At 38.7% G+C, this 24,270-nt stretch overlaps 1 protein-coding gene across 5 annotated transcripts in view; it reads left to right on the forward strand.

Moving 5' to 3' along the window:
• TENT4A (terminal nucleotidyltransferase 4A) overlaps window positions 1-24,270 on the forward strand; it is a 67,434-nt gene that overhangs the window by 18,469 nt on the left and 24,695 nt on the right. For all 5 annotated transcript variants that reach the window (XM_054817178.1, XM_054817179.1, XM_054817181.1 and 2 more), the window contains exons 2-10: window positions 1,719-1,842; window positions 2,930-2,976; window positions 3,898-4,018; window positions 6,881-6,988; window positions 7,718-7,846; window positions 8,958-9,171; window positions 15,619-15,745; window positions 23,525-23,625; window positions 23,886-24,058. In XM_054817178.1, coding sequence (XP_054673153.1) covers window positions 1,719-1,842; window positions 2,930-2,976; window positions 3,898-4,018; window positions 6,881-6,988; window positions 7,718-7,846; window positions 8,958-9,171; window positions 15,619-15,745; window positions 23,525-23,625; window positions 23,886-24,058 — 1,144 coding nt within the window. The remainder of the gene's footprint in view (window positions 1-1,718; window positions 1,843-2,929; window positions 2,977-3,897; window positions 4,019-6,880; window positions 6,989-7,717; window positions 7,847-8,957; window positions 9,172-15,618; window positions 15,746-23,524; window positions 23,626-23,885; window positions 24,059-24,270) is intronic.

Genomic DNA, 24,270 nt, shown 5'->3' on the forward strand with positions numbered 1-24,270 from the left:
TCTTTTGAGCTAATACACATTATGGTTAGGATCCACCCCGAAAGTATGCCAAATGAAATTACTGGACACTTGGAAGGATTGCTGCAAGGGAGTTGGATAAATGCTTTGTATTTTCTTGCTTTCACCCTGTGTCTGGCTACTGCTGATTTTTATAAGCAGGACAATGTGGAGTCTTTAGTTTGGCCCCACTGCTGTTAGGTGTATTCAAGTATTTTCTTCATTGGTCTTGTCATCTTGGAAAGGGAAAATAAAAGTGTATTTTCTAGAAACAAAAAAGGAGCATGTTAGTTTGTATTTTCTGTCTTGCTCTGAAGTTTTGAAATCAGCTAGATTCATCAACAAATTGAAATGTTTAGTTAAGTCTGCTGTGTAGTTAAATATTCAATTATGGATCCAGGCCCAGTTTATGATAAGAGAAAGGGCAAACAGTAATTCTAAATATGTTGCTTTTTAGAAGTATTTTTGTGCTTTACTGCTAAAATCTCTTCATGTATGGAAAGGAATTCTGACACTTAAAAATTGGGCATATGGTCTGTTGGAGGCTATCTGTTAGAGTGGGAATTCTCTACTAAAATGAATTGCAAAAGTCTCAGAGTTAAGAGTTCTGGTAGAGATGTATAAAATTTTCCTTTTGGAAGGCTGTGTTAACTAAGGATTGACCCTGGTTGTTTGTTTGTGGTGGTGCTTTTTTTTTAAGGACAGCAATTGGATTTCACTACAATGTCGAATTGATACATTTCCTGAATTAGAAATCTTACAAATATGTCAACATAAAAAAATTTTTTTGTGAAATATCACAGCAGTAATGATTTGCATTTTTTTGCTTGGCATGGCTGGATGGCTTTCCATTGAAAGCAAACACAACATTCACCTGAAAACTCAAACTGGTCTTTCAAATTTGGCAGTGAGTGTTCTGTAGTATTGGGAGATGGGAAACAAAAGGACTTAACAGGTGTATAAAGATCCAGTGTCATGTAACTCCTCATGTAACACTGGTATTAATGTGCTTTACACTTGAGAATATATTTAACACTTCTCACTTTGAGTAGTTCAGTTGGAAGGTCACTTCCTATATGCATGAATGGCTAATAAAGGGCTTGAATGGTCAAAGGAATCCCTGTTTGTCAAAGTGGATGTTTTCATGTCAAGGAATACTTACATGTCCTTTTTATTGCCCTCTACAAAAACCATTAATGCCAGTGCCTTTTTCCAAGTCTGTGTAAGCTTCCACCTATGCAGAAGTAAGAACCCCTGGAAGAATAAACTTACTTGAAGATTTTTTCTTGTCCTGCTTCACATTTGGATCATTGCATAGTTTTTAAGACTATGCTTTGGTTTTGAAAGAAAATAATCTTTGGGAATCAGAAATTGAATTTGACCTTCAGTGTTGAGCCAGTAAGAAGGTTAGTAATGTCTAGTAGTTTTTGTGTCCGGTGTCTTGACATTTTCAGCATTTAGGTAATGTAATGAGGGCTGATGTGTAGGTATTGTTGAGATTACTGCGAAGTGCTGCCATGAAAATCAAGTATGAACATATCTGTCCCAGATCCCAAACCCTTCAGTTTCCCATATGAAAGTGTAATTGTTGTGGCATTCATCTTTCTTGAAAGTACTGCTTGGTTAAATGATAATGGTAAATGAAACTTATGGCCTATTTTTGTTGAAATATATCATAATAGTTAAATCATCATTAGAACTGATACTACTTTCTCCTTTAGACTCCATGAAGAAATAATTGACTTCTATGACTTCATGTCCCCTCGTCCTGAAGAAGCAGCTATGAGAAGAGAAGTGGTGAAAAGAATAGAAACAGTCATCAAAGATCTTTGGCCTACAGCTGATGTGAGTGTAATTTAAGTGTTGATTTGCTTCTCTAGTAAATTGTAGAGCTCAATTCACTTAACCTTGCTATTCTCTTTCTATGTTTTAGAAATGAACAGATAAGACATCAAAATTAAGTCAATTGACTTAATATCACAGCTCTTGCAGTACTTGGCAGTTTATTTTAAAAAGTGGAGGAAGTTTAAAACCTAGATTTCAGGTTAATGAAGGCTACTGATAATTTTTTCATTTTGAGAACTGGGGATGTGAAGAACTGTCCACTTCAAGAAGTGCATTTCTTAAAGCTTATTAAATTGATTGTCTCTGCATAACTTCAGTTTGAATATTAAATGATACTGACTACCTATGTATCTATTTCTGCAAGGAGTCCTGACTCTGTGGGTATTTGTAAATATAAATATTTTACAAAAGAACAGTTAAAACTCCCAGATTTTTTTTTTGTACTCTTGACAAATTTGACATTTGGGAAATTACTTTAGCCCTGCTTTAATGGGAAAATTGGACTTGACTTCCTGAGATATCTTGCACTGAAGTTGTATTTTTCAAACCATTTATTATCCCAAGAGTTAAGTTTCCTTCAAACAAAAAAACATCCAAAAGGAATGTAATGTAAACTGTATCTTTAGCATCACATTTCTGATTACCAGATAATAGTGTTGTCATTAACAAGCAGAAAAACATTTCAACCCACTGTGATTTCATAGCCTTCCAGGATGAAGTGTGAGGGCTGTGGCCACAATACTGAGCAGAAGATACTGTAAAGCTCATCTATTTTGTCCTCACTTGTGATTTTTTTTTAGTAATAACTTCTGTTGAACTGGAAATAAACAGTGAAAAGGACTCTGCTGCTAGCAGGATTGGTAGTCATTTAATGATTAAAAAAACCCCCACAGTTTTCTCTAAAGTTACATCTATAAGCAAAAGTGTATTTGTACAGGCTTAACAGAGTATGTAGTAAAGTAAATTCAATAACTTTTTTACTGGGCTGTATCCTTAACAGATCCAGAAAAATCTTAAGTCTTGTGAAAGTAAAATTAAGTGAGCATTCATAATTGCAAGATATTTCACTGGTGTGGGTTTTTTCCAGGTCCAGATATTTGGCAGCTTTAGTACAGGGCTTTATCTTCCAACCAGGTAAGTAATAATTTACTTTATATAAGCTTGTTGTATTTTAAGAGTAATGGTAAATTTCAAAGGGGAATTTAGACTGGAATTTGTAAACCTATCAAACTTACAGTAGAATTTTTGCCTGGTGTCCCATGTGACAAAGGGAAGAGGTTTTGAACTTACAGATGTGAGATAAGTATTTGATATATCATTGTACTGTTCTAGGTACTTACTGACACTTAGGTGAATTACCTTTTCTTCCTTGTGTTTGGAGTTAGTCTTTGGTTCTTTGTTTTCAAGACACAGTAAATGTTTAGTATTCCCTATGTAAAGATCATATTTTAAATAAGGTGCATTATAGAGAGTGTGTCACTTATCACAGAGTTACTGTGCAAAGTCAGAGGAGTCATCACAGCTGTGTTTTCCCACTTTTTTGAGAGCAAAATGTCTTTTAGTTCATTGTTCTATATTGCTTAATGGTTCAGTAGATGGATGCGGAAAACCTGTGTAGCTGTGTCTTAAAGACTATGTTGTCTTTACATCAATTAAATTTTCAGTAGGAAAGCACTGGAAATTTCATTTCCATGAATAACAATCACTGATAAAAATTGTTTGAACTATTAACATGCCTGTCAACATGGGTAGGTGAGGGACGGAGTTAGACTGTGCAAGTCAGGGGAGGGAGCAAGAAAGGTAAAAGGGAGAGGAGCTCAAAGAACTCATCAAAAAACTGGAAGCAAGAAACTAGAATACTACCTTAGGTCCTAAACCACACTAGACCATCTTTTAGCATTGCTAAAGGAAGCTTATTGGGAACCTAGATTAAAAGTTGCAAAATAGTCACCCTGGAGGACTTGTAATATGTAGAATGCCAATTTTACCTTTTTTTGTGTGTGAAGTATTATGCTTTAGACTTAACGGATCTCATGCTGTGTTCTTTTTGTCTAGTGATATTGATCTAGTTGTTTTTGGGAAATGGGAACGGCCCCCTTTGCAGCTGCTGGAGCAAGCACTAAGAAAACACAATGTGGCTGAGCCATATTCCATTAAAGTACTTGATAAAGCTACGGTAGGTAATAGTCTTTGGAATACTGAACTGAAAAGCTTTCAGATCCTTTAAGGTGTTGGTGATAAATAGTGTTCTTAATTCACGAAGCAAATGATACTGTCTTAAGCACAATGTTTTGCTCTGTGTGAGCTTTTAGTAGAATCTGTATGTGCTTAGGAATAGCACACAATTTTTTACATGGACAACAGTAATTCTGTGTACTGTATTTGCTGGAAGGGTCATACTTTATGCTTATGTTGTCAGTAAAGGTCTGCAAGTCAGTGTGTTGGGTTTGCACGGCAAGGTTTTGGTAGCAGGGGGGTCTACAGGGGTGGCTTCTGTGAGAAGCTGCCAGAAGCTTCCCCTGTGTCTGACAGAGCCAATGCCAGCCGGCTCCAAGATGGACCTGCTGCTGGCCAAGGCCAAGCCCATCAGCGCCTATGTGATAACATATTTAAGAAGGAAGAAACCAGTTAGAGCTTTTGCAGCCGGAGAGAGGAGTGAGAAGATGTAAGAAACTCTGCAGACACCAAGGTCAATGCAGAAGGAGGGGGAGGAGGTGCTCCAGGCGCTGGAGCAGAGATCCCCCTGCAGCCAGTGGTGAAGACCATGGTGAGGCAGGCTGTCCCCCTGCAGCCCATGGAGGAAGGATGAGGGGGTGTAGAGATTCTACCTGCAGCCTGTGGAGGACCCCACACCAGAGCAGGTGGAGGCACCTGAAGGAGGCTGTGACCCCGTGGGAAGCCCACGCTGGAGCAAGCTCCTGGCAGGACCTGTGGACCCATGGAGAAAGGAGCCCACGCCAGGGCAGGTTTGCTGGCAGGACTTGTGACCTCATGGGACCCACGCTGGAGCAGTTTGCTCCTGAAGGTCTGCACCCCGTGGGAGAGACTCACATTGGAGAAGTTCATGAAGGACTGTCTCCCGTGAGAGGGTCTCCATGTTGGAGCAGGGGAATGATTAAGGGGAGTCCTCCCCCTGAGGATGAAGAAGCAGCAGAAACACCATGTGATGAACTGACCGTAACCCCCATTCCCCGTCCCCCTGTGCCGCTGAGGGGGGGCAGAGATTGAAGCTGGGAGTGAAGTTGAGCCTGGGAAGATGGGAGGGGTGGGGGGAGGTGTTTTAAGAGTTGATTTTATTTTCTCATTCCTCTACTTTGTTTTGCCTAGTAATAAATTAGATGAATTCCCTCTCTAAGTTCAGTCTGTTTTGCTCGTGATGACAATTAGTGAGTGATCTCTCCCTGTCCTTATCTCGACCCACAAGTGTTTTGTTATACCTTTTCTCCCCTGTCTAATGAAGGAGGGGAGTGAGAGAGCAGCTCTGGTGGGCACCTGGCCCCCAGCCAGGGTCAACCCACCACAGTCTTTTTGGTGCCCAACATGGGGCTCGAGGGGTTGTGATAATGACAAGTCTGACCCAAGTGTGTTAAAACAAAGTTGTTATAAGCATTTATGTTATTGAAACAGTTGCTGGTCATAATGATGTTTTGTTTGGTCATATGGCTCTGGTTTGTAAACCATGTCAGTCCTTTTTGGTGCCCAAGGTGGGGCATTTGCAAAATATCTAGTAAAATAAGTTAACTATTTGTATAATGTTTCTCCACTGACCTTTGAGAGGACTTTGGTTAGCCAGGGACCAGTAATTAGAGTTGTCCAGCTTGAAACCCTGATTTTTCAGGTTGTCTGCTTTCTGATGGCAGTGAAGTGTTCCAAACTTAACGTTTGTTTTTTTCCCTTCCAAAATATTCTGCTTAAGAGCTTTATTACATTTGTGAAACTGATGTGTGTTATCTCTTGCATCTGTCTTGTAAGCCTAACGGATTTAGCAATGAATATGCTAAAAAGTATGAGAATTTTATGTTACTGAGCAAGTGGTGTTTTTTCCAGGAGACTAAGCAGACTATTCCAGACTTTTGTTAGGAAGCTGTTACATTTTGTGGTCTCTGAAATAGGGTGACTCTTTTAGGTCCAGAAGATTTCGATGGCTTCTGTTGGAGTAAGCCGTACATAACAGTAGCTCTGGTAATCTATGGTTTACCTGAGAATGAGTGGGATTATCAAAATCAGTGATAGCAGTTAGTGATGGAAAATGCCACTAGGCTAGGCTTATCAATTTTACTAACCTTTCTTATTTTATTCACTCTGCTGTTGGTATAAAATGATGCTATACTTCTGTGCTTTTGTTTTCCATTTCAGACTAAAAATTCAAGAAGTTCAATTTAAAATAAGTATTATCAGCTGAAGTTTAGGTTTTGATTGTAAGACAATTTTGTAGGATACTGCCTTCAAGGTTGTGATGTGAGCCTGAACTACATATTGAGTATTCCGTAGGAATCTGTTGCTACCAGAAGAGGAAGTATTGCTACTCTTGCTTTGCTTTTATCCGTTCTGGCTTTTGTTTGTCTCTGCAGTGAACCAGTTCAGCTTGATAAACCAACAGCGCTTTATTTTTTCTGCTAGGCTAGTCTTCTGTCAGTTTAGCAAGTGAATGGTGCAGTGCTGGGTCAGATGACTGCAGTTCCCACAGGTTATGAGAGTAGAAGGTCTCCTATTAACAGCAGTGAGTCATTAAATTAAGTAAATTTGGTTGTCTTACAAAACACTGATATTGCAGCTGTGAAGGCAGATACCTGATAGCTATGGGAGAGTACATGAGTGACCGTAAGTTAATGTGATCATACATGCTTGTGTTTTTCAGTCATCTCACTAAAAAGCATTTGCTTGTCAAGTTAGGATTGTTATCTTTTCTCAAAAACATGTTTGTCTTGATAGCTGCATTCATTTGGACTGATAGTATCCATGTGTCTTGATCAAGCTGGAAAATAGCACCAGCGTTGCATTTCTGGGTATTCATAAAACCTTGTTTTAATCTTCTCAGGTACCAATAATAAAACTAACTGACCAGGAGACAGAAGTGAAAGTTGACATCAGTTTTAATGTAGAAACTGGTGTGAAGGCAGCTCGATTTATCAAGGAATACATGAAGGTATCAGCCATAATAATGAATGTTATACTACTTACCAAGGATGTGCTAGATGCTTAGCTAACCTTTTTTGGTATGGCTTAAGACTTTTGAAAATTTATTGCTGAAGACTATTTTCATTAATACCAGTTAAACATGGATATTTTAATTTATTTTCTACTGGTACCTATTCAGTGTTGCCTTCGAGTACTAGGTGTTTATGTGGATAAACCTGTACATTGAAAGGACTTATGCAATCATATCTACATCTGCAGATAGATACTAAAATTTGTTTCTAAAGCAAGTCTGCTCAAGTCTTGCTTACCTTGAATTTGTGATGCTTGATTATGAATACTATCTTGCTAACCAATGTCTAAAAACAATTCTTCTGTAGCTACATACTTAAAATCAAGTTTACTTTTATCCTCTGCAGTAAAAGTACTATTTAGATGGAAAGCTTTGACTATAATGAGTGACACTGGCATTCAAAGAAGGATATAAAAATCTTCCTGTTTAGGGAGGGAAATAAATTTGATATGTAAGCTGTTTGATCAAATAAGAATTGAATTCTATTCATTTGTTTCTAGAATAAAAAAATATGTATGCTTCAGTTCTAGCTGTGGAAACACTTTATAGCATACAACTGAATAACATTTTTGTATTAGAAGATGAATCTTCTTGTGTTGAGATTGTGTAGTTCTTTTGTTTTGGAATGTTGACATTGTCATTGATAAGACTTATTTTGCTTTGCAGAAATACTCTTTGCTGCCTTACTTGATTTTAGTATTAAAACAGTTCCTCCTTCAGAGGGACTTGAATGAAGTTTTTACTGGTGGAATTAGCTCTTACAGCCTAATTTTAATGGCAATTAGTTTCCTGCAGGTAAGTCTGTTCCTTATTTGTTTGTGTTCTTTAAAATATTTTGGTTTCTGTACTTATGCCCTGTTATGGTGCCCTTTCTTTAGACCCACCCCCCCCACCCCCCAGCAATGCACAGCTTTACTGTTATGGCTCTAGGTGTTTGATCATTGGCAGCTCCTATGGACTACCTCTCAAACATGTAAGAACTTCTGTTCACTGTGTGAACTGAAACAGCAGCAGGAGCCTTGTGAATGGCATAGAGGCTGTGCATTGCTTTCTATACCAGGATCTGTGATGTGGATTATGTTACCGACCTGGGCAGCCTGTTCCAGTACCTGAATCATCTTACTGGTGTTTTGTAAATCTGCCAGGATGCAGTTTAAGTATGTTGCTTCCTAGACTAGTGATACTGAATGTGCAGAGTAGTTGATTTCAGTATTTATTAAAATTATGAAATCAAACAGTCGTTTTTATAATTATATGTTGGATAGACTTTGACATACTTAAAACCAGATGTTGTAGGTAACTGATGAAGTAGCTAATGAGTTATATCTTCTCTCAATACACTTTTGTGACAGTAAGCTTTGTACGAGTATGGTGAGGTACAATGTTAGTGTTTTTCAGCAGCTGTGATAATGGGAAGACCTGCATATTCTGCTGTTGTTAATGATTAACTGAAATATTACCATAGATTTTACATACTGTATATAATATGGGGATATTGAGAAAAGAGCTCTATTTCAGTTGGGGTAAATAGATTCCTCCTTCCTTCCCTCCCTCTGCTTCTGAAACCATTAAGACCGATGGATTTTCTGTGAAAAATCAGGTATTACTCTGTTACTAAGCTGTAATCTAGTATGCAGTTCTTTTGGCTTGGGGAAAAGAATTTACTAATCCTCAAAAAGCTGGAAGAGGAGGGAAGAAAGAATTTTTTGGCTTCCAGATACTGCTGAAGTGCTGCCCCCTCTTGGTTATGTGAAAGTAGTTTAAGTGCATGAAGAATTAATGACTCTGTTCAGACTTTTGAAAAGAGATTACACTCAACTGTTTAAATGAGACCTTTTTTTGTTGCACTATGTTATGGTCCGAAAAGCATTAATTTTTAATAATTAATAACTGTTCTGTGTCATAGCTGCATCCAAGAATTGATGCCAGAAGAGCTGATGAAAACCTTGGAATGCTTCTGATAGAATTTTTTGAACTCTATGGAAGGAATTTTAACTACTTGAAAACTGGTATTAGAATAAAAAATGGAGGTGCCTATATTGCCAAAGAAGAAATCATGAAGGTCATGACTAATGGATACAGACCATCCATGCTATGTATTGAAGATCCTCTCCTGCCTGGTAAGATTGTACACTTCTTGCAATATTTCAGAGCTCTGGTTCAACTTGTACTCTCACAGCTTATGTTAGAGTTCCTAAAGTCTGCCAAATGAGTTAAGAAGCTGCACTGAGAAGAGACTGTTGCTGGTGTCTAGGTACAGTTACGGAGATGGGCTTAAGGGATAAGGACTTGAAGGTCTCCCAGGATTCATAGCCTGAGTAAATCAGATTGCATGCAAACAGTGCAGATACATAATGCATTGGATATTCAGAACTGTGTTGAGTGTATAATAAAATTCTCTAACAGTGCTAAGGGGTAGTGAAAGAAAGAGGTCCAGAAAATCCTGGAAGGGAGTTTGTTAGTAGGAACAGCTCTCCGTTGTTTGATACGAGAATGGAAGGTGTAGCTTTTTCCGCCACAGTGTGTGATGCCATACTTCAGATAAATTGTACTGTATGGGAAAGAAACGCTCCAGATGAGGTACCTGTCCTGCAGGGTGGTGCAGTGGAGACTGCACAGAAACATGGGTGTGTATCCATGGATGTGTAGCAAGGGAGCAGCTGTATTATGGCGGTGATGAGAAGGGTGGTTTGCATAACTGGCTTCTGTGCTGCACAGGGACATTTAAAGAATGCCAGTTATAATTGCATGTACTTTTGAAAGTAACTTAAAATACTTTTTTCCTTTAAGATTTGGTTTTGATTCAGTAACCTTCAAAGTAATCAAGATTAATTTTGGCTGAGCTCCTGAGAAAAATTTCCAGCTTTATAGTACTCAGTTTGGATTCTATTTAGACTGTCACAAGTAGCTGAAATCCCCAAACAGCTTTTTAACAAAGTCAATTTTCAGTTAATTTGTATTTCAGCATTAGTATTTCTAGAATGTAATTGGCACTCAAACTCCATACTGTCATGTCTTGTGGGTAGACTGCTTATGTATAGCACTTCTAAAGCAAATACCATGGATCAGGAGCTGAAGTCTGGCACCTTTCTAAATACTCAATATGCTGAACGTTCGTAGTTCTCTAGAACAGGTTGCAAGCTAAGATATTGATTTGTCAAACCACATCTCCGATACGTTTGTAGCTCTCGGTTTGTGTCCATCATGACTGTTGCACTTGGCCAGGCATAGCTGTGAGTTGGCAGAACTTTTATTGCATTATTGAGATTTCCTTCAGTAGCTGCGTACTTACTTGCCTGAAGACCCGTTTGAGTAGCAGCATGAGCCATGTTTCTTTAGAGTCAAAAACCTTTACTGGCCTCCAGTTCTGTTCCTTCGAATCTGCTGAGGACTGAAAGAGTTGTTACATATGCTGCACAGTGTTTTAATCACAGCTAATAGTGCTTTGGATTTTTTTCTTCTATTCGATGACTTTTCAGAGAAGGAAAAAAATAAGTTGCAAGTCCAGTAGGGGCTCTGAACTGTTCCTCCTAGCATAAATCTTGCTGAAGCAAAGAACTATAGTTTAGAAGAAACATATCTAATTATATGCTATCAAAGAGTTGATAAGAATTAAATTTAGGTGAGGTTATATGGGCTGAGATAATGTAATTCTTACAGGAGAGAAAGTGTTTTGGCAAGGGAAATGAAAGCTGACAATAACTTGGTTATCTGACCACTGTGTCCCATAGGGATATTTTATGGCAGCTACAACAGAGCTTCAGAACTAGGAGGAAAATTATATAGAACATATAGGATGGCTCTTTGAATTGGATCTCATGAATGCAGCCTCCTTAGATCTAGACTTAATCGCATATTCCTGCAGTATCTAAAAGTACCTGTCAAGTGCACGTAGGTGATGTCTAGAATTCTGTTAATTATTTTAGTTCTGTTACTGCTTGTGTCCCAGTACAAAAAACTCTTCCAAGGGTTCTGGTCCTTGTCCAGTCGACAAGTCCTCTCTGCTTGATTAGTTTGTTGTCAGATCCAGTCAGTGTCTAACTCCTTGAGGGTCAGTGCCAGTACTGTGGAGGAGATGGGAACAAGTATTTTGGTAAAGAGTGGACACAGATATTTCTTGACTTAAGTTAGCATAAGCTGCTGTAGAGTTTTTCCCTCAAACCTGTTTTTGTACTGTATGCACAAGTTTTTAATCTTGTTTTTTGTGATCCTTTTTTAGCCTGATCACAGCTTTCTCTAAAGTTCTAGTTAAGCTGTGGAAGAAGACTTTGAAAGGTGACTTCTTAATCCAGAAATCAGATTAAAAAATACAGGGATGGGAAAAAAACCCTTTCAATTTCTCAAGATTATCCAAGTAGTGTAAAAGTCTGTCCTATGTGCATATGCACTAGCTCAGCAATAGGACGCTGAAAGGTACAACTCATAAGAATAGCTTTAGACAGTCTTGTAGGGGACAGGATTAAGTTCAGTGGGATTAGTTCTTTAAAGTTGGAGGAACTGTTTTTTCTTCAGTGTGAAATAGTGATATCTGGCTAACAGATAAATTATGTAATCAGAAGGATATGATACTTCAGTTCTACCTGCTCAGTACCTTCTCTTAGTTCCTAGATTTGGAAGGAACAGGCATCAACCTGTTGGGTTGATGTTTTGGTCATAGTGGGTTTTGCTCAGATTCTCCTGGGTGCTGTAGGGTTTCCTCTGAGATTCTAAAAGACTGATTATTGGGTGCTAGAGGATTATAGTATCTGTGATTTGAGAACCCGGATTCCAACAAAGACGTCAGGAGTCTACACTTGAGGTGGGAAGTGTGTTGAAATCTGGATTTGAAATGTCAGACTAATTGAGCCAGTGATGCATTTTAAAGTGGTAGTTTATACTTGATCTCCATATGTACCTTAAAATTCTTCATCTAGAGTTAGTGTCATAGGACAGGGTAATGAGATGAAAATCTTTCCCTTAGCATCATCCAAAGAAGGGAGTTTCTATAAACATCTTGTAGCTGCCACCATTTCAGTGTCTCAAAGCAGTTGTCCTTTCTTTGATCTGTAAAAGTCAAAGCATTCATTTAGGAGAACTGCAAAGCTAGGCACTCAGAAGTTTGTTCGCAGGAACATGTTGGAGCAATGTAGATGATATCATCCAAGAAGAGGTTTGTGTGGTGTTGGTGTAGCAGTATTCTGTCTTGGAAGACATGACTCTGCAGGTGACAAATCTTTAATCTGTGGTAAAACAGAGTTGGCATTTATTCAGCAGACTGTTAGGGAAGCTTATTATTTTATGCCTTTGTGAATCACGTGGTTATCAAGGTCCTTCAGTCATTTCTGATTCTCAGAATGGTAATGATTTTGATCTTGGTTCAGATTGGCAGTGGCAAGAGTAGCTAAATCACTGGTTAAGACTTGGAGTTCCACCTGCACTGCTCCCTTCATGAGAGGTTGTTCTTCATTCTGAATTGCTACAGGCACTAACAAAAATTCTAAACCTTAAATTCAATGCATTTTCTTTGAAAAGAGACTCTTTAACTCGCAGGACTAATTACACTTCATTTGCTTGTTTCTGCATCTTGATGGGTCACAAATACGGAAAGTAATGAGATTTCAAGATTGGCAGCAACTATTGAGATTATCTGGTCTAGCCTTAGTGGCTGCCCAAAGTCAGTCATTGCAGCTTTTCAATATCTGCTATTTGTCATTAGAACCTGCAAATATATGTGTGTGTATATAAAACCTGCATTTATAAAAATACACAGATACATTGAAGTTAGCATCTGAAAGAGCCTCTTTAATGCTGAATGTTGCAAAAAGGTGCTTACCTGATAATAGCTTAATATAAATGGATCTGCTTCAGTCCTAGCTCATGGTCTTACCTTTACCTTTCCAGGCCATGTTTTTAAAACTGCTTCAGGTAATGGAAGGCTACCTGTCGGAGCGGTAATGCTGATAGCGAGTGATAGAAATCTTAGACCTGCTCCTTTAGGGAATGAAGCATTTGAGTTATGTGCTTTAACTGATCAGTCTGTAGATTGTGACAAAAGAAGGATGCTCAGGTATGTAAGACATGACCTGCTAATGAGAATGATCTCTTAGAAAAAAAAAATCTATTCAAGACAGCAAATGCAAATATGTCATGTTCTGGCTCCTTTAATAAGTTGCTTTTGGGAGTGGGTAGGGCCACCTCTATACAGACCTGACTGGTACAGTTCACAGTGGCTTGCGTAGTAGCTTTGGCTTCCATACCTGCTTTTCAGCTGCAGTGCAAGTCAGAAGCTCTGCAGACTGCATAATTGAATAAGACTTGTTTATTCAGACATTTTTATGAACTAATTACAGGTGCAGAATGAGGCAATCCAGGAACCTAGGCATGCTATGGCATGAGCTATCCTGCCTCTGTTCTCAAATCTGCTTCAATCAAGACTCATACACAACTTCGTTGGTGGTTTAAACTAAACTGCCTGAGTTTGCCGTAAGTGGATTAGGGAAGGATCATGATTTCTTTTGTTGGCACAACAGTGGAGGTGGCAACAACTGACACAAGGAGTAACCAACAGTTTGTAGCAGCAGTGTCTTCATTTTGGTGTAACTCCACGCAGGATGTGTATCAAATGTAGCTTCCTTAGCACTGGATTAGACTAATGCAATTTGTATAAGTATGTATGCCTGTTCTGTGAATTTACAGAATCATTTAGGTTGGAAAAGACCCTTAAGATCATCAAGTCCAACCACAGACAGACATGAATTTAGGTACAATTGTGGTGTTTTAGCCACTTGTATATATTTGATCTCTGTATTGCTTCTCAATTTAATTCTCTTTTGTATATATGTTTAGCATGTCATTATGTAGAAAACACCATCATTGCAGGACATGACAATGTGTCCTGCCCCTGGAAAACCTGTACTGAATTAATCATTGTTCTTCTAGTAGAATTAACATTTTTTTTGTATTCTGATTTCTTGACCACTGAAATACCTTGGTCTATTCAGCTGCCTTTGGACCAAGTCCTTTGTGAAGGCCTCTGTTACTTTATAGTATAGCTCTGAACTTAACTACGATGTGTTTATTCCTAGATTCACTGTCCTAGGCCCACATTGGTCTCTGCTTCAGGATGGAGTCCAATTGTAAATATGCCATTTAGAGAGGCTTCTGTAATTTTGAGCCTAGTAGCTGCTGGATACTGCAGTGGTGCATTCAGAACAAGATACTCAGTTACTTCAATAAGCAGGAAGTATTTCTTGATAAGTTTTTATTTGACCATGTAAATTACTGAAGAAATTCTGTGTTCCCAAAATAGTCTTATGTTCCCAGTCTGTTTTCATTGATTATGCTTTTCTGTTGAAGTGGCATTACGGTTGGAGAATCTTGAACTAAAATGTGTTGTCAAGTAATAAAGCTAAGGCTTTTTTTTTCCCCGGATGGCAGACCTCGGCATATTTGTCTATAATGGCTTGCTGGACAAAATACTTCAGCGAGTGAAAGGTACCTCTAAAGTCAAATTCAGCCTCGTTGGATTCAGTCCTCCAAAGGATAGATCCTGTCCTTTACCTATCAATTTTCAAAGCAGATTTTTCATTAAAACCTGTTCATGGGCCCTGATCTGATTTTCAAGCTTAAAATAAACATGTTTGGTGGTTCATCCCTTTCCAGTGTTCTCACAGCATTTCAAGCATCATTCTGAAGGAGGGAACCTTTTACTGTAAGCAGCTTTCTACCCACTCAAGATCTGGTCTGTATTTTAGACATGTAATTCGAAGCAAGTTTTCTTGTGTTTCTTAAATGGAGTGATGACAGTGAACCTTTTGGTGTCTGGTGCCAAATATATCTACAAAAAACCTCAAATGTTTCTTCTTACTAGTAATAGTTAAGATCTTTCTAGCTGTCAAGTGGGAGACCAATGCTTGTACATTGTCACTGATGCAGAAGCATTAGCATGTTCTCCTGGAGTTCCTCACACATGGCACTGGATTTGGAAGGAGTTCTGCTATAAATGTTACTCATACTTAAAGAGAGGCAGTCAAGAAGTGCCACTAACTTGATCAAAGAACAATGCTGTACAAACTTCTGGAATCCTTTATGACAGATTTTGACTGGTTTATCCTGTGGAGATAAATAATCTGTATGAGCTGATTTATTAATCTGTAGTTTTGATAAGGTTAAGTAGTGGTTGATGTAAGTATACCTGTCCTGAAGATAATGTGCTTGCACAAGTGGAATTTTAAGCGGAATTTGGCCTGCAGAAAATCTACTGGTAAGTGAGATGTGCTTTAAGCTTGATAGGTTCCCTCTTAAAAGACAGCTGTAAGAGCTTTAAGCTTATCTCTGTTTCTTTCAGGCGCTGGCACATCAGTATTTTAAAAGTGGTAAATTGAACGCATAATGTTAAGTGTCATTCCTAAGGTTAGCCTCTTTTGTTGAGATAGGCACACTTAGTTGTTCCTGAGATGAGTAGGATGGGTTAACCAGTTTAAACAGAGTTAAGCTGTATTGTTAAGGTTTCTGAGCTTTAAGTATGAATAATTTTCTGGTTACTGATATTAAAAAAAGATGATCTGATGATTGTCACATTATTTCAGGAAACGACGTTGGCAGAAGTTCTTACGGTGCCATGCAAGTGAAACAAGTTTTTGATTATGCCTACATTGTTCTTAGCCATGCAGTATCACCACTTGCAAGATCATATCCAAATAGAGATTCTGAGAGGTAATTAGTCCACTTTTTGAATATCCATTTGTCTGTGTAATCAATTAGGAATGTTTGGGTCTAAATCAATAAAAGGAATATTGTTATTTAATGTTTAACTGTGGCTGTATTGAAATCTGCCCAGAAATTTAGGCTGCCCAGTGGTATGAGTGTGACACCTTAATGTGCAGCATTGAAATGAAGACAGTGTGAGAAAACCCAGGATGAGTGCAATGTGAGGTTCTCTTAGTGTGAAAGGGAGCCAGAAGATAATTGGTCTTTCCTTAAACAGTCTGCTTAAAGTATTTCAAAGGAAGGTCTGCTGGTTTAATGTTGACTATGATGTATGTCTCTACTATGGCAGAAAGAACTGTGTGTGATCAAATTGCTTGTTTAGGCACAAAACTACACGACAAGGCTGGAAATTTCCCTAGCTCTTTAATACATACTCCCATAAGCTGTTTGATAAGCCTTGATATGTAATTAAGCTATTAAAAGAATCAGTTCACTTTGACTGTAATGTCAGAACTGCCATTAAAAGTAGCATACTTCTAGATGTGCCATTTTTAATGCAGTTCTTAATGTCTGTCTTAGAAACCCAGTACAAATGGTACTTTCTCAGCTCTCACCTCTGCTGGTTCTCTGTTTTTTGAAAGGGGGAGGAGACAGAAAATAAAGACATCAGCCACATTGTGTTTTCACTCATGTATCTGCTCTAGCATCTGTTGTTACTCTTGGTACAAATTGGGGCTAGATCAGAGGATGTCTCTTCCCTGAGACTTCCCTAGAATCCCAGTGGCTTTGAGCTCCCCAGCTAATCTCGGGGAGGGATGGCTGTAACAATCACATAAACCATCTAGATACAATTCCAAACTGTAGTCAAACTGTTAACTTTCAGCATTAACATCATTGGAAGGTGAAATAGTTCTCCTATAGTAAGTTTACCACAAAGCAGACATGGTCTTTCACATGTGGATTTATGACTGACAGTATTTTAATAGCACCCATGAATCTCTAGGTTTTCTGTGGTACTAAATTCACAAAGGTTGAGACTGCATTCGTGGAGATACAGGAGGAGTGGTACATAGTGTTACACACTGACATTTGAAACTGCTGTTTTAAGACAGATGAAAGGTGTATCTGTTTAAATGTGTACTGGCTGACAGTTGTTGCTGAATGAAACTTAATTCTTACATAAGTATAGATAGAACAACTTAGGGATTCCTGAAGTTTTACTTCTGTCTTGGGTTCTGGCCTTTGTAAACTTCTCAGTGGTTCTCCAAAGGATCTAGTCATTCTCTTATGAGGTACCTGTATTATTGCAGACACCAAAAGTAAATTTGTAAATGTGTATAATGGAAGCCTCAGATGTCATCAATATGTGTACTTCACATGTACATTTACTGTATTTGGGGAAGAATGTTTGAATTTTGTCACAATTTCAAATGCGGGGAGAAGTCCCAGCAGCAGTGTTCAGGTGTTCTACATCTGACCTGTTTTCCTGCTAGTTCTGGGTTGTCTCTGCTAGTGATGTCTGAGTCTCAGAACTCATCACGCCATTCTGTCAAAGGGAGTGGTGTTGCAAGAGGAACAGCATTCAGCAAAGTCCTATATGCAAGTAGTTCCCCCAACACCAGTCTTGTCAGTGCCAAAGGACCTGTAGGTGGATGATGTAGTGTAGGTGGAGGTGTTTGGTAACAAGCTTGTTGCAGAACTTCAACAGCAGTCCATGTTCAGTCTCAGTTTTCATTTAAACCTGATGTGCTTGGGTAATCCAGGTATATTTCAGATCCTTCTTCCGCTTGTTAGGCAGAGTGATCCAGGCTCTGTATAAGGACTTTTCTAGTGGCCTGATCTACAGCCTCAGTCATCTAGGAGCCCGTTGTCCTGGTCCATTTTTTCCCTTTTCTAGGCTTGTTAGTGGTAGGTTAAACTGTAAACAATGGGCTCCCTTTAAGAGCAGTGACTAGCTATATGACCTTCTACTAGAAGGATGCACAGAAACTAAATGAAGAGCACTTGAAAGGGTAGGAACTTGCAGGAGGCTGAACTTCCCAGGCTGACTGGAGTTTATTCAGTTTTGTCATAAATTTGGGCTAGTCTTCCTCTAAGTGGAACAGTTTGTTCTTGAACTACCTAGTGGGTTTGAATTCATATCAGGTCTTTCCAGGGAAAAATTCTGTGTACAGAGTCCTATTTTGTAGATGACAATCTCAATGTATTTCAAATCTTTCTGGGTGATCGTTACTGCTCTTTTTCAGGGTCAGTCCAACCCAAAGGAGCACACGCCTAAGTTAACTTAAGGTATTCTAGCCAGCTGCTGCTTCTGATATTCCCAGTGTGAAAAAAGAGTCAGATTTTGGTCTTTCAGCATCAGCCTTTTTCTTGTCCATGTTCTGTAGTAAGTCCTGCAGAATAATAAGGGGTATCAAATCACTCTTACCAGCCTCTTCATGCAAGCTTCCAAATATAATATCTGGAGTGTAGTGGGAGCTGGAAGCTGTCTTCTGTTGGAGTGAAAGCAATAATCATCTGAGTCCTGAAGGTAATTCTTACAGCTACAGAAATTACCTTAACACTGTTTTGTCCCCAACCTATCTCACCCATCGTCTTTCAAGAATGACTCAGGAAAGGTTGATAGTTCAGTAGATTTTGTTAGAGCAAACAGATTCCCGTTATCTTGGAAGGAGAGGTTTTCCTAGTAGGAAAATAAGGAGACTGATCCATTTTTGAATCTGTACAACTTGCACTCAAGGTCAAGTTTGGTGTTGTGACTTCAGCCAAGGTGAATGAAAATCATGTTTGATTTCTTTTCTTAATATTTTGGACCGGGGGGACATGAGCCTAGCTGTAAAACATAGTTATGGATAGAATAGCTCCTTCTTAAGGATCAGTGTCAGTATGTGCTTTGAATAGCTTAGGTATACTCTTTGGCCATAGCCTGTCTCTAGAGAAGAGTGTGTCATCTTAAGTGAGCCAACTGAAGAAGTTTGTAAGGAGTGATATTTTTCATAGAATCATTTAGGTTGGAAAAGACTTTTAAGATCGAGTCCAACTGTTGACCTAATACTGCCAAGTCCACCACTAAACCATGTCCCTGAGTGCCACATCTACATGTCCTTAAATACCTCCAGAGATGGTGACTCAACCACTTCCCTGGGCAGCCTGTTCCAATGCTTGACAACCCTTCTGGTGAAGAAATTTTTCCTAATACCCAGTCTAAACTTGACTTGGCGCAACTGGAGGCCGTTTCCTCTTGTCCTATTGCTTGTTACTTGGGAAGAGAGACAACCCCAACCTGGCTACAACCTCCTTTCAGGTAGTTGTAGAGAGCGATAAGGTCTCCCCTCAGCCTCCTTTTCTTCAGGCTAAAGAACCACAGTTCCCTCAGCTGTTCCTCATAAGGCTTGGTCTCCAGACCCGTCACCAGCTTTGTTGTTTTTTGGACATGAAGTTTCAACTTAGTGACCATTTTCCCAGTTATATTCTGTTTCTTGATAAACCACAGGAAACCTTAGCAGATGTTTGGTGACACACTCTTTCTCACTGATTCATGTTCTTTAAAATAGTGGCCTCTGTTAGTACCCTGTACATAGTCTCTATATTAAGGTACAATTTCATATTGTACCTTGTCTAGCCTGTCTGTGGGCTACCTCATATCACCTGTCCTTTTTCTTCCTTCTCAGTCTGTATATTCCAGACTCTTGCCTTGGATCAGATCTAGCGATCCTGCAGTCAGAATGTGAGTCAGATGAACTTTCTGGCCTGACTGAAAACAAATATGTCAACACTTCTGTCCTGTCAAGAAGTGATGGGTAGATCAAAAGCAAGAGAAGCAGCAGGAGTTCGTGTTTTGGGGGAAGGTGGAGAGAGTGATATTGTACCATTTAACAGCCTTCAATTATGCTGATCTGGATGTGACAAAAATGCATCCTTAGGTTAATACTTAGATCTGTAGATCAGGATGTTGGCTTACATGTTGGCCTGTCGCATGGTTCAGATACAAATATGTGCTAAGACCGCATCTCTAAACAGCAGTGTAACCACATTTTGGAGGCAGTCGAGGTCATAAGAAGTGAGCAATGGAAGACTGCTTCTGCTGTGATGTGCCCTTCCAGTATGACTAAGACTTTTGAAACCTTTCTTCAGTTCCTAGAGTTGCAGGTTGGTAACAGGTTGCTCCTTATTTGTGCCAGATGTGTGGTGCAGGTGGATGAGGGAAAGGAACTGTCACGCCAACAGACCAGAGTTTGAGGAAGCTTTGGCAGGGTTTTGCTGCAACACGTCTGGCATTGTCATTTACAGGTGTTAGTCTTCAAAACAATAGTCTGGGCCATACATAAAGTGATTTTTCCATCTCTGTGCTTTAAAATTGTTCGGTCTCTTCCTAGTATACAGTTCAACTGATCTAACTGCTGACAGGCCTATATGACAGGGTTTGGGTTGCCTCTGGTTGGCCATGATAGTCCTGGGAGCTGTGGGAGCTGTCAAAGAGAATGTTAAATTTGCCTGCTAGATCTGCTGACATAGAATGTAGAAATATGTTGTCTGAAACAGTCCTTCCTTTCCTTCACATCTTGAACGGTACGTGGCTGTCACTAGAATGCATGCTGTCTCTTAGGAGAGGTATCAGCAATATCAGCTTTTCCTACACAGAGTGTTTGTCTGGGTAAAGGTTTTGGATTTTTTTTATCCTCATGCTCAAGCAGATCCTTCTCAGGTGCTCCTTAGTCTGCTTTTTAGATTATATTTCCCTTTTAATACCAGTGAGATATTTCATAAGTTCAGTTAAGGCCTACTGAACAGTTAATTTGACTGTGACTTTCACAGACTAGATGTTTTCTTCCTGCTGTGGTACTCATTCATGTGGAACTTGGCTGAAGCTTTAGATATTTGATTTTGCTGAATCTTATGTCAACAATCTGAGCCTTTTAGGAGTGATTTTAAAATTTGCACCATAGTTGTGCTTAATGACAGCTAAAAAGTATCCCCGTGAACTGATGGCTTGCAGTGTGTTTAAAAAAAAAAACTTCTAAACTCTTATCATAAAATAAACTAGGTATGTAAATAGCTTATTCCTGGTTTTACTATATGATTGTACTAAGGGAAAAAATCTTAACAGGGCATCTTTCATAGGAGAGCAGTCTAATTTTATTAACCAGTTAACTGTGTTTTTTCCATGTCTTCCAAACAAGCATCTTTGAAGAACTGTGGGAGTGTCTCATTTCTGTAGAAATTCTGGCCTCAACCAAAAAAAACCCCACAGAAGTGTGGAATTTCCTCATACTAAAGGCGGGGCAGATTAATAGGTTTTTTTTGTTCCTAAGCATTTTCAGTGTTGACAACAGATATAAACACAATTTTTAAATGCTTATTTAAAAAAAAATATTCTCTGACCTGTGGATGTGCTTGAGTCCCATACATATGAAATGATGTTCTTTGAGAGTAGTATCTAGTTTGATCACATGTCCACTTTTTTTTGCTGCTCTATTAAGTACATGGCAGTATAGCCTTAATCACCTTTCAGTTTCTGATGTGTCATAATGAATGTTTTTAATTTTGGTGTACCAGCAATGTAGCATGGATCTGCCTTTGAACCCCATACCTCATAACTTAGTGATTTCCTCCCCACCCACCCCCCACCCCTCTTTCTGCCAAAAATGAGAGTTTGAGGCTTTGTTCTCTGTGACAGGAGATAGTGAGAGAATTTCCAGGTGAGATTCTCAGGTTCTGTATGTCAACTCTGCCATACTTGTTGGTGTAGCAGTAGTTTCACTCTTTACACCTATTTGAAAGCAGGTGGTTTTGGTATATCAGTCACCCAGGCTGATAAAAATACCATCCTATATCATTCATTTTCCTTCTTGTATATGAAGGCATGACTATTGATTTGCTTCTGCGAGAGTTCTCCAAGAAGCTTCAGACTTGACAAACTCCTCCATAAGAGATTGTGTTCATTTTCTGGTTCTAAGACCACATATAGTAGTAGTTCTGAAATTTATAGGTTATCCTGGAGTAAAAGCTCAAACCTTTCTGAAGGCATTCTCATATGAAACATTTTAGCTGCAAGATTTCCTTCTCTGTCCCAGTGCTGAAGAGACCCACAATGTGGATGTTTGAGTCCTGTCCTGGCATTGCTGTCTTGGGAACTGCAACTTCAGGGCCACAGCTGATTCTCTGCAGTATTGGCCATCCTTGTCTTCATTCTGTCTTCTCTGGCTTAACTTCCTTTTTGAGACTGAGAAACCAGAACCGCATCGAGCGTTTAAAATGCTGCTGTGTCATGGGAGTGTACATTGACAAAATACTATCCTCTGTTTTATTTGTTCCTTTCTTAATGTGCTTTCTTAGCTGTTGGACTGTTGTTTCCAAAAAAATACCTATTACAAATCAGATCCTTAGTTGCTGAGTGGTGACAATCATGCCTTTAATTCTACATATAAAATTTGAGATTTTATTTTCCAACATGCATAATTTTATTTACGTTACATAAATAAAATGGTGGATGACATTCATTCTGTCCATGAGGCCCTTCTGCACCTATTTGGCTTGTAACTTAGATGATACTATTTGATTCAATGTTTGCTTAAAATGCTGGACTGCCTTCTTCAGTACTAATACACTGACATGTCTCTGAAGTTGGAAGACTAAACATGGAACATCTGGTATTTGGTGTTGCATGAAATAGTAATTGCTAAGCCAGTAGGAGAATTATTGCTTTGTTTTAAAGTGTTACTATGAAATGATCTAATAAAGGCTGTCTAAATACATTTAAGCTGTATATGTTTTCCCTTCCCATTATACACCTAAACCAAAAGAAAAATCTGGTACAGGTACAATGTGCCTTTGATGTGAAATTCAAAATAAGCTTTATTGTAACCGTTGAAGATTTTCAAAGCTAAAATAACATTACCTTCTCCAAGATGGTAACTTTTCACAGCCCATTTTTGTACAATAGTCGGTCCCTCATGTATCTTGTGTGGAGTTTATAGTTAGTGTTTCAGCCACTAGTCCCTGATGAAAGGAAAGCTTGAAAGTTTAGCTGTCAAACAAGGGCACAACTCCTGCTCAAGAAGTACAATTGAAATAGCTGAATGTTGGGAAGGTATGTTGGAAGAATGTTACTTTGTACTTGTTGATAACTGGTCACTGTTCAGCAGGACCAGGTAGGCTTTTTCTCTGAACGACTTACTGTAATGAATTTTCTTAAATTCTAATGTATTCTGGTTTTGGAGCCAGTCTGTTTCTTGTTTCCACTACCTCACGATCCATGGTACTTCCTTTATAATTGTGGGGATCTTACACCTTTTAAGTTGTTTTGTGAATCTGTAAGCAAGGACTAGTGAAGGTCTCTGTCTTCAGTGTGAAGGTCAGCTGGGGGGCTGGGATATTAATGTCTTCAGTACATCCCATAACTGTTGTAATCCAGATTCTGTGGGGAAAAAAATATATTCTGCATGGAGAAATGCAAGAACCTGTAAATTCCTATTATCAAGTACACTGGTGTCTGCGTGTACATTCTTGATAATTAAGATGCACTCCATTTAGAAATAGAGTAAAAGTGTTACTGATGTGTCAGTGCTTGCGTGTTAGTATGGTAGAAGATAAGTAATGTACTACTTTAAAAATTGTGATACTCCAGTGGATTAAATGGTGTGCTAAGAAAATGAAAGTTCAAAAGGATTCTTTGGTTAGGGATATCTTAAATTGTCTTGTAGCATAATTTGATTGCTTGTTGAAATGCTTGCAAGTATGTAACCAACAGTCTTTGTTTAATACTTCATTGAAATTTTTTTTTAGCACACTAGGTAGAATCATCAAAGTGACCCAAGAAGTGATTGACTACAGGGCTTGGATTAAAAAGAAGTGGGGGAGCAAAATTAATTTATCACCTGAACTTGGTAGGTATAGCAGGAATCTTTGACACCAACTTAAATTTTTTTCTTGAATCTGATGTAATTCAAAATACTCATGCCTTGAAATTAATCATTCAGATATGTAGGGAAAAAAATAAAATGAATTTGTAACTTTCTAACCCAAGACTAGTTTTCTCTGAGCCTGTTTTTCAATTAGCTTGTTAAACTGCAGCTCTTCTTAGACTTCAAGGCCCATGTGTTTGTATTCTGTGCTCTTAAATGATGCTTATGTTTTCTGTTAACAGATAATAGGTTGAAAATAAGAGACCAGATAACTCCATGCAATGGAGAACAGCAACAGAACAGAGACTCTGAACCGTCTTACAACCAACGCTTGGCTTTGTCTTTGGCTAGTACGCAACAGTTATCCTCCGGCTCATCTGCCTCTTCTGTATCATCACTCTCCGGCAGTGACATTGTAAGCTTTTTCTTTTAATGAATTAAACTAATAACAAGCAGAGTTTATAATATTCTTCAAAGCCTCAACTGACATAACAGCAGTTAATGTGATACTGTCCCTAAGCTGCTACAGCACATGAATAGCTTCCCCTGCTCAGAAAAATTACTGAAATTGAATATTTTTTCATTAAATTAAATGGGTCTTAATTCCATCCTAAATCTTTGGTACTC

The sequence above is a fragment of the Grus americana genome, chromosome 2, assembly GCF_028858705.1.
Source record: "Grus americana isolate bGruAme1 chromosome 2, bGruAme1.mat, whole genome shotgun sequence".
In the NCBI taxonomy this organism is placed as follows: Eukaryota; Metazoa; Chordata; class Aves; order Gruiformes; family Gruidae; genus Grus; species Grus americana.